The sequence below is a fragment of the Salvelinus alpinus genome, chromosome 9 (assembly GCF_045679555.1).
Source record: "Salvelinus alpinus chromosome 9, SLU_Salpinus.1, whole genome shotgun sequence".
Lineage (NCBI taxonomy): Eukaryota > Metazoa > Chordata > Actinopteri > Salmoniformes > Salmonidae > Salvelinus > Salvelinus alpinus.
In genome coordinates this window covers 808,459-828,386 of record NC_092094.1, presented here as the reverse complement: position 1 = coordinate 828,386, position 19,928 = coordinate 808,459, and the positions used below count along the sequence as shown (strand labels likewise).

At 42.4% G+C, this 19,928-nt stretch overlaps 1 protein-coding gene across 3 annotated transcripts in view; it reads left to right on the top strand.

Annotated features, from left to right (window-relative positions):
• The window catches only part of chid1 (chitinase domain containing 1), a 39,365-nt gene that overhangs the window by 9,618 nt on the left and 9,819 nt on the right, over positions 1-19,928 (top strand). For all 3 annotated transcript variants that reach the window (XM_071415637.1, XM_071415635.1, XM_071415638.1), the window contains 3 exons: positions 3,337-3,435; positions 3,590-3,739; positions 4,114-4,194. In XM_071415637.1, coding sequence (XP_071271738.1) covers positions 3,337-3,435; positions 3,590-3,739; positions 4,114-4,194 — 330 coding nt within the window. The remainder of the gene's footprint in view (positions 1-3,336; positions 3,436-3,589; positions 3,740-4,113; positions 4,195-19,928) is intronic.

The following is a 19,928-nucleotide window of genomic DNA, read 5'->3' as shown; positions in this document are numbered from 1 at the left end:
CCAGAGAGAGGCTTGTAGGAAGACAACAGCTGCTCTAGAATCACACCAGCGAGAGAGGCTTGTAGGAAGACAACAGCTGCTCTAGAATCACACCAGTGAGAGAGGCTTGTAGGAAGACAACAGCTGCTCTAGAATCACACCAGTGAGAGAGGCTTGTAGGAAGACAACAGCTGCTCTAGAATCACACCAGAGAGAGGCTTGCAGGAAGACAACAGCTGCTCTAGAATCACACCAGTGAGAGGCTTGTAGGAAGACAACAGCTGCTCTAGAATCACACCAGAGAGAGGCTTGTAGGAAGACAACAGCTGCTCTAGAATCACACCAGTGAGAGAGGCTTGTAGAAGACAACAGCTGCTCTAGAATCACACCAGCGAGAGAGGCTTGTAGGAAGACAACAGCTGCTCTAGAATCACACCAGCGAGGGAGGCTTGTAGGAAGACAACAGCTGCTCTAGAATCACACCAGTGAGAGGCTTGTAGGAAGACAACAGCTGCTCTAGAATCACACCAGTGAGGGAGGCTTGTAGGAAGACAACAGCTGCTCTAGAATCACACCAGTGAGAGAGGCTTGTAGGAAGACAACAGCTGCTCTAGAATCACACCAGTGAGAGGCTTGTAGGAAGACAACAGCTGCTCTAGAATCACACCAGTGAGAGAGGCTTGTAGGAAGACAACAGCTGCTCTAGAATCACACCAGAGAGAGGGGCTTATAGGAAGACAACAGCTGCTCTAGAATCACACCAGAGAGAGAGGCTTGTAGGAAGACAACAGCTGCTCTAGAATCACACCAGTGAGAGGCTTGTAGGAAGACAACAGCTGCTCTAGAATCACACCAGCGAGAGAGGCTTGTAGGAAGACAACAGCTGCTCTAGAATCACACCAGCGAGAGAGGCTTGTAGGAAGACAACAGCTGCTCTAGAATCACACCAGCGAGAGAGGCTTGTAGGAAGACAACAGCTGCTCTAGAATCACACCAGCGAGAGAGGCTTGTAGGAAGACAACAGCTGCTCTAGAATCACACCAGCGAGAGAGGCTTGTAGGAAGACAACAGCTGCTCTAGAATCACACCAGAGAGAGGCTTGTAGGAAGACAACAGCTGCTCTAGAATCACACCAGAGAGAGGCTTGTAGGAAGACAACAGCTGCTCTAGAATCACACCAGCGAGAGAGGCTTGTAGGAAGACAACAGCTGCTCTAGAATCACACCAGAGAGAGGCTTGTAGGAAGACAACAGCTGCTCTAGAATCACACCAGTGAGAGAGGCTTGTAGGAAGACAACAGCTGCTCTAGAATCACACCAGAGAGAGGCTTGTAGGAAGACAACAGCTGCTCTAGAATCACACCAGTGAGAGGCTTGTAGGAAGACAACAGCTGCTCTAGAATCACACCAGAGAGAGGCTTGTAGGAAGACAACAGCTGCTCTAGAATCACACCAGTGAGGGAGGCTTGTAGGAAGACAACAGCTGCTCTAGAATCACACCAGTGAGGGAGGCTTGTAGGAAGACAACAGCTGCTCTAGAATCACACCAGTGAGAGAGGCTTGTAGGAAGACAACAGCTGCTCTAGAATCACACCAGTGAGAGAGGCTTGTAGGAAGACAACAGCTGCTCTAGAATCACACCAGTGAGAGAGGCTTGTAGGAAGACAACAGCTGCTCTAGAATCACACCAGTGAGAGGCTTGTAGGAAGAGAACAGCTGCTCTAGAATCACACCAGTGAGGGAGGCTTGTAGGAAGACAACAGCTGCTCTAGAATCACACCAGCGAGGGAGGCTTGTAGGAAGACAACAGCTGCTCTAGATTCACACCAGCGAGAGAGGCTTGTAGGAAGACAACAGCTGCTCTAGATTCACACCAGCGAGAGAGGCTTGTAGGAAGACAACAGCTGCTCTAGAATCACACGGGGTCACAGATACATTAACAGTCTGGCATCATCAAATTTTAACCATAATTCAATCCTGGCAGACATTTGAGTGTTAGTTTAACAGATCATCAACATGTTTAATGTATCTAACATTCCCCATTATCTTTTCTATCTTATCTCTGGTTTTAGTACTTTTTAATTTACACTGAAAGTGTTTTTCCATCCCGAAAATACACTATACTCTTTTAACTTAGGCATCCTGAAAGAAATACTTAGGCTGCCCGCTCAAGGATTTCAATCGCAGAAAAATCCCTGCAATACCATTACTACCATGTCTGATCCTGAGAGAGAAGAGTTGAATCCTTCTGTTGTGATCAGATCAATACCATTACTACCATGTCTGATCCTGAGAGAGGAGTTGAATCCTTCTGTTGTGATCAGTTCAATACCATTACTAACATGTCTGATCCTGAGAGAGGAGTTGAATCCTTCTGTTGTGATCAGATCAATACCATTACTACCATATCTGATCCTGAGAGAGGAGTTGAATCCTTCTGTTGTGATCAGATCAATACCATTACTACCATATCTGATCCTGAGAGAGGAGTTGAATCCTTCTGTTGTAATCAGTTCAATACCATTACTAACATGTCTGATCCTGAGAGAGGAGTTGAATCCTTCTGTTGTGATCAGTTCAATACCATTACTAACATGTCTGATCCTGAGAGAGGAGTTGAATCCTTCTGTTGTGATCAGATCAATACCATTACTACCATATCTGATCCTGAGAGAGGAGTTGAATCCTTCTGTTGTGATCAGATCAATACCATTACTACCATATCTGATCCTGAGAGAGGAGTTGAATCCTTCTGTTGTAATCAGTTCAATACCATTACTACCATGTCTGATCCTGAGAGAGAGGAGTTGAATCCTTCTGTTGTGATCAGTTCAATACCATTACTACCATATCTGATCCTGAGAGAGGAGTTGAATCCTTCTGTTGTGATCAGATCAATACCATTACTACCATGTCTGATCCTGAGAGAGGAGTTGAATCCTTCTGTTGTGATCAGATCAATACCATTACTACCATGTCTGATCCTGAGAGAGGAGTTGAATCCTTCTGTTGTGATCAGATCAATACCATTACTACCATGTCTGATCCTGAGAGAGGAGTTGAATCCTTCTGTTGTGATCAGTTCAATACCATTACTAACATGTCTGATCCTGAGAGAGGAGTTGAATCCTTCTGTTGTAATCAGTTCAATACCATTACTACCATGTCTGATCCAGAGAGAGAGGAGTTGAATCCTTCTGTTGTAATCAGTTCACTACCATTACTACCATGTCTGATCCTGAGAGAGAGGAGTTGAATCCTTCTGTTGTGATCAGTTCAATACCATTACTAACATGTCTGATCCTGAGAGAGGAGTTTAATTTATTTTCTCCTTGTTTAATCTTTCTGTTGTGATCAGTTCAGGCCAGCCGGGGATGTTCGGGAGGGAGCAGTTTGAGCAGTTAGCTCCCGTAGTGGACGGATTCAGTCTAATGACCTACGACTTCTCCTCTGAACGGTAACATTTCCTTCTCACTGAAACAATCATATCCTTTTATTAAAAAAAATATGATATTGGTAAAATGACCATCACTGAACATTTTGACAGATGTTATAGGCCACTCCCATTGTTCTTAGTATATCAATAAGTCAGGTTCTCTCTTCCCTCCTAGACCGGGCCCCAGCTCCCCTCTACCCTGGCTGAGAGAATGTGTTCTAGAGTTGTCCCCCAGCAACCAATGGAGACACAAGATACTGCTGGGACTCAACCTGTATGGACTGGACTTCTCCACCTACGGAGCTGAGCCACTGCTGGGGGGCAGGTAGGATACTCCTAATAATACAATCTTCTGTATAGATTACTAGTATAAAATCTCTGTCACTTCCAGGTCCCCCTTCAACCCTCTCTCTCTCTGTCACTTCAAGGTCCCCCTTCAACCCTCTCTCTCACCTCCGGTCCCCCTTCAACTCTCTCTCTCTCACCTCCGGTCCCCCTTCAACTCTCTCTCTCACCTCCGGTCCCCCTTCAACCCTCTCTCTCTCTGTCACCTCCAGTCCCCCTTCAACCCTCTCTCTGTCTCTCTGTCACCTCCAGTCCCCCTTCAACCCTCTCTCTGTCACTTCCAGGTCCCCCTTCAACCCTCTCTCTGTCACCTCCAGTCCCCCTTCAACCCTCTCTCCTTTGTTTCCTGTAAAGGTTCATAGAGCTGTTGAAAGAGCTGAAGCCTCGACTACTATGGGATGAACAGGCTGAGGAGCACTACTTCAGCTACAAGAGGTAGTTAGTCTACCAGATTATGGTATTAGGGGGACAGTTAGTCTACCAGATTATGGTATTAGGGGGACAGTTAGTCTACCAGATTATGGTATTAGGGGGACAGTTAGTCTACCAGATTATGGTATTAGGGGGACAGTTAGTCTACCAGATTATGGTATTAGGGGGACAGTTAGTCTACCAGATTATGGTATTAGAGGGACAGTTAGTCTACCAGATTATGGTATTAGGGGTACAGTTAGTCTACCAGATTATGGTATTAGGGGGACAGTTAGTCTACCAGATTATGGTATTAGAGGGACAGTTAGTCTACCAGATTATGGTATTAGGGGGACAGTTAGTCTACCAGATTATGGTATTAGGGGGACAGTTAGTCTACCAGATTATGGTATTAGAGGGACAGTTAGTCTACCAGATTATGGTATTAGGGGGACAGTTAGTCTACCAGATTATGGTATTAGAGGGACAGTTAGTCTACCAGATTATGGTATTAGGGGGACAGTTAGTCTACCAGATTATGGTATTAGGGGGACAGTTAGTCTACCAGATTATGGTATTAGGGGGACAGTTAGTCTACCAGATTATGGTATTAGGGGGACAGTTAGTCTACCAGATTATGGTATTAGGGGTACAGTTAGTCTACCAGATTATGGTATTAGGGGGACAGTTAGTCTACCAGATTATGGTATTAGAGGGACAGTTAGTCTACCAGATTATGGTATTAGGGGGACAGTTAGTCTACCAGATTATGGTATTAGGGGGACAGTTAGTCTACCAGATTATGGTATTAGGGGGACAGTTAGTCTACCAGATTATGGTATTAGGGGGACAGTTAGTCTACCAGATTATGGTATTAGGGGGACAGTTAGTCTACCAGATTATGGTATTAGGGGACAGTTAGTCTACCAGATTATGGTATTAGGGGGACAGTTAGTCTACCAGATTATGGTATTAGGGGGACAGTTAGTCTACCAGATTATGGTATTAGGGGGACAGTTAGTCTACCAGATTATGGTATTAGGGGGACAGTTAGTCTACCAGATTATGGTATTAGGGGGACAGTTAGTCTACCAGATTATGGTATTAGGGGTACAGTTAGTCTACCAGATTATGGTATTAGGGGACAGTTAGTCTACCAGATTATGGTATTAGGGGACAGTTAGTCTACCAGATTATGGTATTAGGGGGACAGTCTACCAGATTATGGTATTAGGGGGACAGTTAGTCTACCAGATTATGGTATTAGAGGGACAGTTAGTCTACCAGATTATGGTATTAGGGGGACAGTTAGTCTACCAGATTATGGTATTAGAGGTACAGTTAGTCTACCAGATTATGGTATTAGGGGGACAGTTAGTCTACCAGATTATGGTATTAGAGGGACAGTTTGTCTACCAGATTATGGTATTAGGGGTACAGTTAGTCTACCAGATTATGGTATTAGAGGGACAGTTAGTCTACCAGATTATGGTATTAGAGGGACAGTTAGTCTACCGGATTATGGTATTAGAGGGACAGTTAGTCTACCGGATTATGGTATTAGAGGGACAGTTAGTCTACCGGATTATGGTATTAGGGGGACAGTTAGTCTACCGGATTATGGTATTAGAGGGACAGTTAGTCTACCAGATTATGGTATTAGAGGGACAGTTAGTCTACCGGATTATGGTATTAGAGGGACAGTTAGTCTACCGGATTATGGTATTAGAGGGACAGTTAGTCTACCGGATTATGGTATTAGGGGGACAGTTAGTCTACCGGATTATGGTATTAGAGGGACAGTTAGTCTACCAGATTATGGTATTAGGGGGACAGTTAGTCTACCAGATTATGGTATTAGGGGGACAGTTAGTCTACCAGATTATGGTATTAGAGGTACAGTTAGTCTACCAGATTATGGTATTAGGGGGACAGTTAGTCTACCAGATTATGGTATTAGGGGGACAGTTAGTCTACCAGATTATGGTATTAGGGGGACAGTTAGTCTACCAGATTATGGTATTAGAGGGACAGTTAGTCTACCAGATTATGGTATTAGGGGGACAGTTAGTCTACCAGATTATGGTATTAGGGGGACAGTTAGTCTACCAGATTATGGTATTAGAGGTACAGTTAGTCTACCAGATTATGGTATTAGGGGTACAGTTAGTCTACCAGATTATGGTATTAGGGGTACAGTTAGTCTACCAGATTATGGTATTAGAGGTACAGTTAGTCTACCAGATTATGGTATTAGGGGTACAGTTAGTCTACCAGATTATGGTATTAGGGTACAGTTAGTCTACCAGATTATGGTATTAGGGGGACAGTTAGTCTACCAGATTATGGTATTAGGGGGACAGTTAGTCTACCAGATTATGGTATTAGGGGGACAGTTAGTCTACCAGATTATGGTATTAGGGGGACAGTTAGTCTACCAGATTATGGTATTAGGGGGACAGTCTACCAGATTATGGTATTAGGGGGACAGTCTACCAGATTATGGTATTAGGGGGACAGTCTACCAGATTATGGTATTAGGGGGACAGTTAGTCTACCAGATTATGGTATTAGGGGGACAGTTAGTCTACCAGATTATGGTATTAGGGGGACAGTTAGTCTACCAGATTATGGTATTAGGGGGACAGTCTACCAGATTATGGTATTAGGGGGACAGTTAGTCTACCAGATTATGGTATTAGGGGGACAGTTAGTCTACCAGATTATGGTATTAGGGGGACAGTTAGTCTACCAGATTATGGTATTAGGGGGACAGTTAGTCTACCAGATTATGGTATTAGGGTACAGTTAGTCTACCAGATTATGGTATTAGGGGGACAGTTAGTCTACCAGATTATGGTATTAGGGGGACAGTTAGTCTACCAGATTATGGTATTAGGGGGACAGTTAGTCTACCAGATTATGGTATTAGGGGGACAGTTAGTCTACCAGATTATGGTATTAGGGGTACAGTTAGTCTACCAGATTATGGTATTAGAGGTACAGTTAGTCTACCAGATTATGGTATTAGGGGGACAGTTAGTCTACCAGATTATGGTATTAGGGGTACAGTTAGTCTACCAGATTATGGTATTAGAGGTACAGTTAGTCTACCAGATTATGGTATTAGGGGTACAGTTAGTCTACCAGATTATGGTATTAGGGGGACAGTTAGTCTACCAGATTATGGTATTAGGGGGACAGTTAGTCTACCAGATTATGGTATTAGGGGGACAGTTAGTCTACCAGATTATGGTATTAGGGGGACAGTTAGTCTACCAGATTATGGTATTAGGGGGACAGTTAGTCTACCAGATTATGGTATTAGGGGGACAGTCTACCAGATTATGGTATTAGGGGGACAGTCTACCAGATTATGGTATTAGGGGGACAGTTAGTCTACCAGATTATGGTATTAGGGGGACAGTTAGTCTAACAGATTATGGTATTAGGGGGACAGTTAGTCTACCAGATTATGGTATTAGGGGGACAGTTAGTCTACCAGATTATGGTATTAGGGGGACAGTTAGTCTACCAGATTATGGTATTAGGGGGACAGTTAGTCTACCAGATTATGGTATTAGGGGGACAGTTAGTCTACCAGATTATGGTATTAGGGGGACAGTTAGTCTACCAGATTATGGTATTAGGGGGACAGTTAGTCTACCAGATTATGGTATTAGGGGTACAGTTAGTCTACCAGATTATGGTATTAGGGGGACAGTTAGTCTACCAGATTATGGTATTAGGGGTACAGTTAGTCTACCAGATTATGATATTAGGGGTACAGTTAGTCTACCAGATTATGATATTAGGGGGACAGTTAGTCTACCAGATTATGGTATTAGGGGGACAGTTAGTCTACCAGATTATGGTATTAGGGGACAGTTAGTCTACCAGATTATGGTATTAGAGGGACAGTTAGTCTACCGGATTATGGTATTAGGGGGACAGTTAGTCTACCGGATTATGGTATTAGAGGGACAGTTAGTCTACCGGATTATGGTATTAGAGGGACAGTTAGTCTACCGGATTATGGTATTAGAGGGACAGTTAGTCTACCGGATTATGGTATTAGGGGGACAGTTAGTCTACCGGATTATGGTATTAGAGGGACAGTTAGTCTACCGGATTATGGTATTAGAGGGACAGTTAGTCTACCGGATTATGGTATTAGAGGGACAGTTAGTCTACCGGATTATGGTATTAGGGGGACAGTTAGTCTACCGGATTATGGTATTAGAGGGACAGTTAGTCTACCGGATTATGGTATTAGGGGGACAGTTAGTCTACCAGATTATGGTATTAGGGGGACAGTTAGTCTACCAGATTATGGTATTAGAGGTACAGTTAGTCTACCAGATTATGGTATTAGGGGGACAGTTAGTCTACCAGATTATGGTATTAGGGGGACAGTTAGTCTACCAGATTATGGTATTAGAGGGACAGTTAGTCTACCAGATTATGGTATTAGGGGGACAGTTAGTCTACCAGATTATGGTATTAGGGGGACAGTTAGTCTACCAGATTATGGTATTAGGGGGACAGTTAGTCTACCAGATTATGGTATTAGGGGTACAGTTAGTCTACCAGATTATGGTATTAGGGGTACAGTTAGTCTACCAGATTATGGTATTAGAGGTACAGTTAGTCTACCAGATTATGGTATTAGGGGTACAGTTAGTCTACCAGATTATGGTATTAGGGTACAGTTAGTCTACCAGATTATGGTATTAGGGTACAGTTAGTCTACCAGATTATGGTATTAGGGGGACAGTTAGTCTACCAGATTATGGTATTAGGGGGACAGTTAGTCTACCAGATTATGGTATTAGTGGGACAGTTAGTCTACCAGATTATGGTATTAGGGGGACAGTTAGTCTACCAGATTATGGTATTAGGGGGACAGTTAGTCTACCAGATTATGGTATTAGGGGGACAGTCTACCAGATTATGGTATTAGGGGGACAGTCTACCAGATTATGGTATTAGGGGGACAGTCTACCAGATTATGGTATTAGGGGTACAGTTAGTCTACCAGATTATGGTATTAGGGGGACAGTTAGTCTACCAGATTATGGTATTAGGGGTACAGTTAGTCTACCAGATTATGATATTAGGGGTACAGTTAGTCTACCAGATTATGATATTAGGGGGACAGTTAGTCTACCAGATTATGGTATTAGGGGGACAGTTAGTCTACCAGATTATGGTATTAGGGGTACAGTTAGTCTACCAGATTATGGTATTAGGGGGACAGTTAGTCTACCAGATTATGGTATTAGGGGTACAGTTAGTCTACCAGATTATGATATTAGGGGTACAGTTAGTCTACCAGATTATGATATTAGGGGGACAGTTAGTCTACCAGATTATGGTATTAGGGGGACAGTTAGTCTACCAGATTATGGTATTAGGGGACAGTTAGTCTACCAGATTATGGTATTAGAGGGACAGTTAGTCTACCGGATTATGGTATTAGGGGGACAGTTAGTCTACCGGATTATGGTATTAGAGGGACAGTTAGTCTACCGGATTATGGTATTAGAGGGACAGTTAGTCTACCGGATTATGGTATTAGAGGGACAGTTAGTCTACCGGATTATGGTATTAGAGGGACAGTTAGTCTACCGGATTATGGTATTAGGGGTACAGTTAGTCTACCAGATTATGGTATTAGAGGTACAGTTAGTCTACCAGATTATGGTATTAGGGGGACAGTTAGTCTACCAGATTATGGTATTAGGGGTACATTTAGTCTACCAGATTATGGTATTAGAGGTACAGTTAGTCTACCAGATTATGGTATTAGGGGTACAGTTAGTCTACCAGATTATGGTATTAGGGGGACAGTTAGTCTACCAGATTATGGTATTAGGGGGACAGTTAGTCTACCAGATTATGGTATTAGGGGGACAGTTAGTCTACCAGATTATGGTATTAGGGGGACAGTTAGTCTACCAGATTATGGTATTAGGGGGACAGTTAGTCTACCAGATTATGGTATTAGGGGGACAGTCTACCAGATTATGGTATTAGGGGGACAGTCTACCAGATTATGGTATTAGGGGGACAGTTAGTCTACCAGATTATGGTATTAGGGGGACAGTTAGTCTAACAGATTATGGTATTAGGGGGACAGTTAGTCTACCAGATTATGGTATTAGGGGGACAGTTAGTCTACCAGATTATGGTATTAGGGGGACAGTTAGTCTACCAGATTATGGTATTAGGGGGACAGTTAGTCTACCAGATTATGGTATTAGGGGGACAGTTAGTCTACCAGATTATGGTATTAGGGGGACAGTTAGTCTACCAGATTATGGTATTAGGGGGACAGTTAGTCTACCAGATTATGGTATTAGGGGTACAGTTAGTCTACCAGATTATGGTATTAGGGGGACAGTTAGTCTACCAGATTATGGTATTAGGGGTACAGTTAGTCTACCAGATTATGATATTAGGGGTACAGTTAGTCTACCAGATTATGATATTAGGGGGACAGTTAGTCTACCAGATTATGGTATTAGGGGGACAGTTAGTCTACCAGATTATGGTATTAGGGGACAGTTAGTCTACCAGATTATGGTATTAGAGGGACAGTTAGTCTACCGGATTATGGTATTAGGGGGACAGTTAGTCTACCAGATTATGGTATTAGGGGGACAGTTAGTCTACCAGATTATGGTATTAGAGGGACAGTTTGTCTACCAGATTATGGTATTAGGGGTACAGTTAGTCTACCAGATTATGGTATTAGAGGGACAGTTAGTCTACCGGATTATGGTATTAGAGGGACAGTTAGTCTACCGGATTATGGTATTAGAGGGACAGTTAGTCTACCGGATTATGGTATTAGAGGGACAGTTAGTCTACCGGATTATGGTATTAGGGGGACAGTTAGTCTACCGGATTATGGTATTAGAGGGACAGTTAGTCTACCGGATTATGGTATTAGAGGGACAGTTAGTCTACCGGATTATGGTATTAGAGGGACAGTTAGTCTACCGGATTATGGTATTAGGGGGACAGTTAGTCTACCGGATTATGGTATTAGAGGGACAGTTAGTCTACCGGATTATGGTATTAGAGGGACAGTTAGTCTACCGGATTATGGTATTAGAGGGACAGTTAGTCTACCGGATTATGGTATTAGGGGGACAGTTAGTCTACCGGATTATGGTATTAGAGGGACAGTTAGTCTACCGGATTATGGTATTAGGGGGACAGTTAGTCTACCAGATTATGGTATTAGGGGGACAGTTAGTCTACCAGATTATGGTATTAGAGGTACAGTTAGTCTACCAGATTATGGTATTAGGGGGACAGTTAGTCTACCAGATTATGGTATTAGGGGGACAGTTAGTCTACCAGATTATGGTATTAGAGGGACAGTTAGTCTACCAGATTATGGTATTAGGGGGACAGTTAGTCTACCAGATTATGGTATTAGGGGGACAGTTAGTCTACCAGATTATGGTATTAGGGGGACAGTTAGTCTACCAGATTATGGTATTAGGGGTACAGTTAGTCTACCAGATTATGGTATTAGAGGGTACAGTTAGTCTACCAGATTATGGTATTAGAGGGACAGTTAGTCTACCAGATTATGGTATTAGGGGTACAGTTAGTCTACCAGATTATGGTATTAGGGTACAGTTAGTCTACCAGATTATGGTATTAGGGTACAGTTAGTCTACCAGATTATGGTATTAGGGGGACAGTTAGTCTACCAGATTATGGTATTAGGGGGACAGTTAGTCTACCAGATTATGGTATTAGGGGGACAGTTAGTCTACCAGATTATGGTATTAGGGGGACAGTTAGTCTACCAGATTATGGTATTAGGGGGACAGTTAGTCTACCAGATTATGGTATTAGGGGGACAGTCTACCAGATTATGGTATTAGGGGGACAGTCTACCAGATTATGGTATTAGGGGGACAGTCTACCAGATTATGGTATTAGGGGTACAGTTAGTCTACCAGATTATGGTATTAGTGGGACAGTTAGTCTACCAGATTATGGTATTAGGGGTACAGTTAGTCTACCAGATTATGATATTAGGGGTACAGTTAGTCTACCAGATTATGATATTAGGGGGACAGTTAGTCTACCAGATTATGGTATTAGGGGGACAGTTAGTCTACCAGATTATGGTATTAGGGGTACAGTTAGTCTACCAGATTATGGTATTAGGGGGACAGTTAGTCTACCAGATTATGGTATTAGGGGTACAGTTAGTCTACCAGATTATGATATTAGGGGTACAGTTAGTCTACCAGATTATGATATTAGGGGGACAGTTAGTCTACCAGATTATGGTATTAGGGGGACAGTTAGTCTACCAGATTATGGTATTAGGGGACAGTTAGTCTACCGGATTATGGTATTAGAGGGACAGTTAGTCTACCGGATTATGGTATTAGGGGGACAGTTAGTCTACCGGATTATGGTATTAGAGGGACAGTTAGTCTACCGGATTATGGTATTAGAGGGACAGTTAGTCTACCGGATTATGGTATTAGAGGGACAGTTAGTCTACCGGATTATGGTATTAGAGGGACAGTTAGTCTACCGGATTATGGTATTAGGGGTACAGTTAGTCTACCAGATTATGGTATTAGAGGTACAGTTAGTCTACCAGATTATGGTATTAGGGGGACAGTTAGTCTACCAGATTATGGTATTAGGGGTACAGTTAGTCTACCAGATTATGGTATTAGAGGTACAGTTAGTCTACCAGATTATGGTATTAGGGGTACAGTTAGTCTACCAGATTATGGTATTAGGGGGACAGTTAGTCTACCAGATTATGGTATTAGGGGGACAGTTAGTCTACCAGATTATGGTATTAGGGGGACAGTTAGTCTACCAGATTATGGTATTAGGGGGACAGTTAGTCTACCAGATTATGGTATTAGGGGGACAGTCTACCAGATTATGGTATTAGGGGGACAGTTAGTCTACCAGATTATGGTATTAGGGGGACAGTTAGTCTAACAGATTATGGTATTAGGGGGACAGTTAGTCTACCAGATTATGGTATTAGGGGGACAGTTAGTCTACCAGATTATGGTATTAGGGGGACAGTTAGTCTACCAGATTATGGTATTAGGGGGACAGTTAGTCTACCAGATTATGGTATTAGGGGGACAGTTAGTCTACCAGATTATGGTATTAGGGGGACAGTTAGTCTACCAGATTATGGTATTAGAGGGACAGTTAGTCTACCAGATTATGGTATTAGGGGTACAGTTAGTCTACCAGATTATGGTATTAGGGGGACAGTTAGTCTACCGGATTATGGTATTAGGGGTACAGTTAGTCTACCGGATTATGGTATTAGAGGTACAGTTAGTCTACCAGATTATGGTATTAGGGGGACAGTTAGTCTACCAGATTATGGTATTAGGGGTACAGTTAGTCTACCAGATTATGGTATTAGAGGTACAGTTAGTCTACCAGATTATGGTATTAGGGGTACAGTTAGTCTACCAGATTATGGTATTAGGGGGACAGTTAGTCTACCAGATTATGGTATTAGGGGGACAGTTAGTCTACCAGATTATGGTATTAGGGGGACAGTTAGTCTACCAGATTATGGTATTAGGGGGACAGTTAGTCTACCAGATTATGGTATTAGGGGGACAGTTAGTCTACCAGATTATGGTATTAGGGGGACAGTTAGTCTACCAGATTATGGTATTAGGGGGACAGTCTACCAGATTATGGTATTAGGGGGACAGTCTACCAGATTATGGTATTAGGGGGACAGTTAGTCTACCAGATTATGGTATTAGGGGGACAGTTAGTCTAACAGATTATGGTATTAGGGGGACAGTTAGTCTACCAGATTATGGTATTAGGGGGACAGTTAGTCTACCAGATTATGGTATTAGGGGGACAGTTAGTCTACCAGATTATGGTATTAGGGGGACAGTTAGTCTACCAGATTATGGTATTAGGGGGACAGTTAGTCTACCAGATTATGGTATTAGGGGGACAGTTAGTCTACCAGATTATGGTATTAGGGGGACAGTTAGTCTACCAGATTATGGTATTAGGGGTACAGTTAGTCTACCAGATTATGGTATTAGGGGGACAGTTAGTCTACCAGATTATGGTATTAGGGGTACAGTTAGTCTACCAGATTATGATATTAGGGGTACAGTTAGTCTACCAGATTATGATATTAGGGGGACAGTTAGTCTACCAGATTATGGTATTAGGGGGACAGTTAGTCTACCAGATTATGGTATTAGGGGACAGTTAGTCTACCAGATTATGGTATTAGAGGGACAGTTAGTCTACCGGATTATGGTATTAGGGGGACAGTTAGTCTACCGGATTATGGTATTAGAGGGACAGTTAGTCTACCGGATTATGGTATTAGAGGGACAGTTAGTCTACCGGATTATGGTATTAGAGGGACAGTTAGTCTACCGGATTATGGTATTAGAGGGACAGTTAGTCTACCGGATTATGGTATTAGGGGGACAGTTAGTCTACCAGATTATGGTATTAGAGGTACAGTTAGTCTACCAGATTATGGTATTAGGGGGACAGTTAGTCTACCAGATTATGGTATTAGAGGGACAGTTAGTCTACCAGATTATGGTATTAGAGGGACAGTTAGTCTACCAGATTATGGTATTAGAGGGACAGTTAGTCTACCAGATTATGATATTAGGGGGACAGTTAGTCTACCAGATTATGGTATTAGGGGGACAGTTAGTCTACCAGATTATGGTATTAGGGGACAGTTAGTCTACCAGATTATGGTATTAGAGGGACAGTTAGTCTACCAGATTATGGTATTAGAGGGACAGTTAGTCTACCAGATTATGGTATTAGGGTACAGTTAGTCTACCAGATTATGGTATTAGAGGGACAGTTAGTCTACCAGATTATGGTATTAGGGGGACAGTTAGTCTACCAGATTATGGTATTAGGGGTACAGTTAGTCTACCAGATTATGGTATTAGGGGGACAGTTAGTCTACCAGATTATGGTATTAGAGGGACAGTTAGTCTACCAGATTATGGTATTAGGGGGACAGTTAGTCTACCAGATTATGGTATTAGGGGGACAGTTAGTCTACCAGATTATGGTATTAGAGGGACAGTTAGTCTACCAGATTATGGTATTAGGGGGACAGTTAGTCTACCAGATTATGGTATTAGGGGGACAGTTAGTCTACCAGATTATGGTATTAGAGGGACAGTTTGTCTACCAGATTATGGTATTAGGGGTACAGTTAGTCTACCAGATTATGGTATTAGAGGGACAGTTAGTCTACCGGATTATGGTATTAGAGGGACAGTTAGTCTACCGGATTATGGTATTAGAGGGACAGTTAGTCTACCGGATTATGGTATTAGAGGGACAGTTAGTCTACCGGATTATGGTATTAGGGGGACAGTTAGTCTACCGGATTATGGTATTAGAGGGACAGTTAGTCTACCGGATTATGGTATTAGAGGGACAGTTAGTCTACCGGATTATGGTATTAGAGGGACAGTTAGTCTACCGGATTATGGTATTAGGGGGACAGTTAGTCTACCGGATTATGGTATTAGAGGGACAGTTAGTCTACCGGATTATGGTATTAGAGGGACAGTTAGTCTACCGGATTATGGTATTAGAGGGACAGTTAGTCTACCGGATTATGGTATTAGGGGGACAGTTAGTCTACCGGATTATGGTATTAGAGGGACAGTTAGTCTACCGGATTATGGTATTAGGGGGACAGTTAGTCTACCAGATTATGGTATTAGGGGTACAGTTAGTCTACCAGATTATGGTATTAGAGGTACAGTTAGTCTACCAGATTATGGTATTAGGGGGACAGTTAGTCTACCAGATTATGGTATTAGGGGTACAGTTAGTCTACCAGATTATGGTATTAGAGGTACAGTTAGTCTACCAGATTATGGTATTAGGGGGACAGTTAGTCTACCAGATTATGGTATTAGGGGGACAGTTAGTCTACCAGATTATGGTATTAGGGGGACAGTTAGTCTACCAGATTATGGTATTAGGGGGACAGTTAGTCTACCAGATTATGGTATTAGGGGGACAGTTAGTCTACCAGATTATGGTATTAGGGGGACAGTTAGTCTACCAGATTATGGTATTAGGGGGACAGTCTACCAGATTATGGTATTAGGGGGACAGTCTACCAGATTATGGTATTAGGGGGACAGTCTACCAGATCTATGGCATTAGGGGGACAGTTAGTCTACCAGATTATGGTATTAGGGGGACAGTTAGTCTACCAGATTATGGTATTAGGGGGACAGTTAGTCTAACAGATTATGGTATTAGGGGGACAGTTAGTCTACCAGATTATGGTATTAGGGGGACAGTTAGTCTACCAGATTATGGTATTAGGGGGACAGTTAGTCTACCAGATTATGGTATTAGGGGGACAGTTAGTCTACCAGATTATGGTATTAGGGGGACAGTTAGTCTACCAGATTATGGTATTAGGGGGACAGTTAGTCTACCAGATTATGGTATTAGGGGGACAGTTAGTCTACCAGATTATGGTATTAGGGGTACAGTTAGTCTACCAGATTATGGTATTAGGGGGACAGTTAGTCTACCAGATTATGGTATTAGGGGTACAGTTAGTCTACCAGATTATGATATTAGGGGTACAGTTAGTCTACCAGATTATGATATTAGGGGGACAGTTAGTCTACCAGATTATGGTATTAGGGGGACAGTTAGTCTACCAGATTATGGTATTAGGGGACAGTTAGTCTACCAGATTATGGTATTAGAGGGACAGTTAGTCTACCGGATTATGGTATTAGGGGGACAGTTAGTCTACCGGATTATGGTATTAGAGGGACAGTTAGTCTACCGGATTATGGTATTAGAGGGACAGTTAGTCTACCGGATTATGGTATTAGAGGGACAGTTAGTCTACCGGATTATGGTATTAGAGGGACAGTTAGTCTACCGGATTATGGTATTAGGGGGACAGTTAGTCTACCAGATTATGGTATTAGAGGTACAGTTAGTCTACCAGATTATGGTATTAGGGGGACAGTTAGTCTACCAGATTATGGTATTAGAGGGACAGTTAGTCTACCAGATTATGGTATTAGAGGGACAGTTAGTCTACCAGATTATGGTATTAGAGGGACAGTTAGTCTACCAGATTATGATATTAGGGGGACAGTTAGTCTACCAGATTATGGTATTAGGGGGACAGTTAGTCTACCAGATTATGGTATTAGGGGACAGTTAGTCTACCAGATTATGGTATTAGAGGGACAGTTAGTCTACCAGATTATGGTATTAGAGGGACAGTTAGTCTACCAGATTATGGTATTAGGGTACAGTTAGTCTACCAGATTATGGTATTAGAGGGACAGTTAGTCTACCAGATTATGGTATTAGGGGGACAGTTAGTCTACCAGATTATGGTATTAGGGGTACAGTTAGTCTACCAGATTATGGTATTAGGGGGACAGTTAGTCTACCAGATTATGGTATTAGAGGGACAGTTAGTCTACCAGATTATGATATTAGGGGGACAGTTAGTCTACCAGATTATGGTATTAGGGGGACAGTTAGTCTACCAGATTATGGTATTAGGGGACAGTTAGTCTACCAGATTATGGTATTAGAGGGACAGTTAGTCTACCAGATTATGGTATTAGAGGGACAGTTAGTCTACCAGATTATGGTATTAGGGTACAGTTAGTCTACCAGATTATGGTATTAGAGGGACAGTTAGTCTACCAGATTATGGTATTAGGGGGACAGTTAGTCTACCAGATTATGGTATTAGGGGTACAGTTAGTCTACCAGATTATGGTATTAGGGGGACAGTTAGTCTACCAGATTATGGTATTAGAGGGACAGTTAGTCTACCAGATTATGGTATTAGGGGGACAGTTAGTCTACCAGATTATGGTATTAGGGGGACAGTTAGTCTACCAGATTATGGTATTAGAGGGACAGTTAGTCTACCAGATTATGGTATTAGGGGGACAGTTAGTCTACCAGATTATGGTATTAGGGGGACAGTTAGTCTACCAGATTATGGTATTAGAGGGACAGTTTGTCTACCAGATTATGGTATTAGGGGTACAGTTAGTCTACCAGATTATGGTATTAGAGGGACAGTTAGTCTACCGGATTATGGTATTAGAGGGACAGTTAGTCTACCGGATTATGGTATTAGAGGGACAGTTAGTCTACCGGATTATGGTATTAGAGGGACAGTTAGTCTACCGGATTATGGTATTAGGGGGACAGTTAGTCTACCGGATTATGGTATTAGAGGGACAGTTAGTCTACCGGATTATGGTATTAGAGGGACAGTTAGTCTACCGGATTATGGTATTAGAGGGACAGTTAGTCTACCGGATTATGTTATTAGGGGGACAGTTAGTCTACCGGATTATGGTATTAGAGGGACAGTTAGTCTACCGGATTATGGTATTAGAGGGACAGTTAGTCTACCGGATTATGGTATTAGAGGGACAGTTAGTCTACCGGATTATGGTATTAGGGGGACAGTTAGTCTACCGGATTATGGTATTAGAGGGACAGTTAGTCTACCGGATTATGGTATTAGGGGGACAGTTAGTCTACCAGATTATGGTATTAGGGGGACAGTTAGTCTACCAGATTATGGTATTAGAGGTACAGTTAGTCTACCAGATTATGGTATTAGGGGGACAGTTAGTCTACCAGATTATGGTATTAGGGGGACAGTTAGTCTACCAGATTATGGTATTAGAGGGACAGTTAGTCTACCAGATTATGGTATTAGGGGGACAGTTAGTCTACCAGATTATGGTATTAGGGGGACAGTTAGTCTACCAGATTATGGTATTAGGGGGACAGTTAGTCTACCAGATTATGGTATTAGGGGTACAGTTAGTCTACCAGATTATGGTATTAGGGGTACAGTTAGTCTACCAGATTATGGTATTAGAGGTACAGTTAGTCTACCAGATTATGGTATTAGGGGTACAGTTAGTCTACCAGATTATGGTATTAGGGTACAGTTAGTCTACCAGATTATGGTATTAGGGTACAGTTAGTCTACCAGATTATGGTATTAGGGGGACAGTTAGTCTACCAGATTATGGTATTAGGGGGACAGTTAGTCTACCAGATTATGGTATTAGGGGGACAGTTAGTCTACCAGATTATGGTATTAGGGGGACAGTTAGTCTACCAGATTATGGTATTAGGGGGACAGTTAGTCTACCAGATTATGGTATTAGGGGGACAGTCTACCAGATTATGGTATTAGGGGGACAGTCTACCAGATTATGGTATTAGGGGGACAGTCTACCAGATTATGGTATTAGGGGTACAGTTAGTCTACCAGATTATGGTATTAGGGGGACAGTTAGTCTACCAGATTATGGTATTAGGGGTACAGTTAGTCTACCAGATTATGATATTAGGGGTACAGTTAGTCTACCAGATTATGATATTAGGGGGACAGTTAGTCTACCAGATTATGGTATTAGGGGGACAGTTAGTCTACCAGATTATGGTATTAGGGGTACAGTTAGTCTACCAGATTATGGTATTAGGGGGACAGTTAGTCTACCAGATTATGGTATTAGGGGTACAGTTAGTCTACCAGATTATGATATTAGGGGTACAGTTAGTCTACCAGATTATGATATTAGGGGGACAGTTAGTCTACCAGATTATGGTATTAGGGGGACAGTTAGTCTACCAGATTATGGTATTAGGGGACAGTTAGTCTA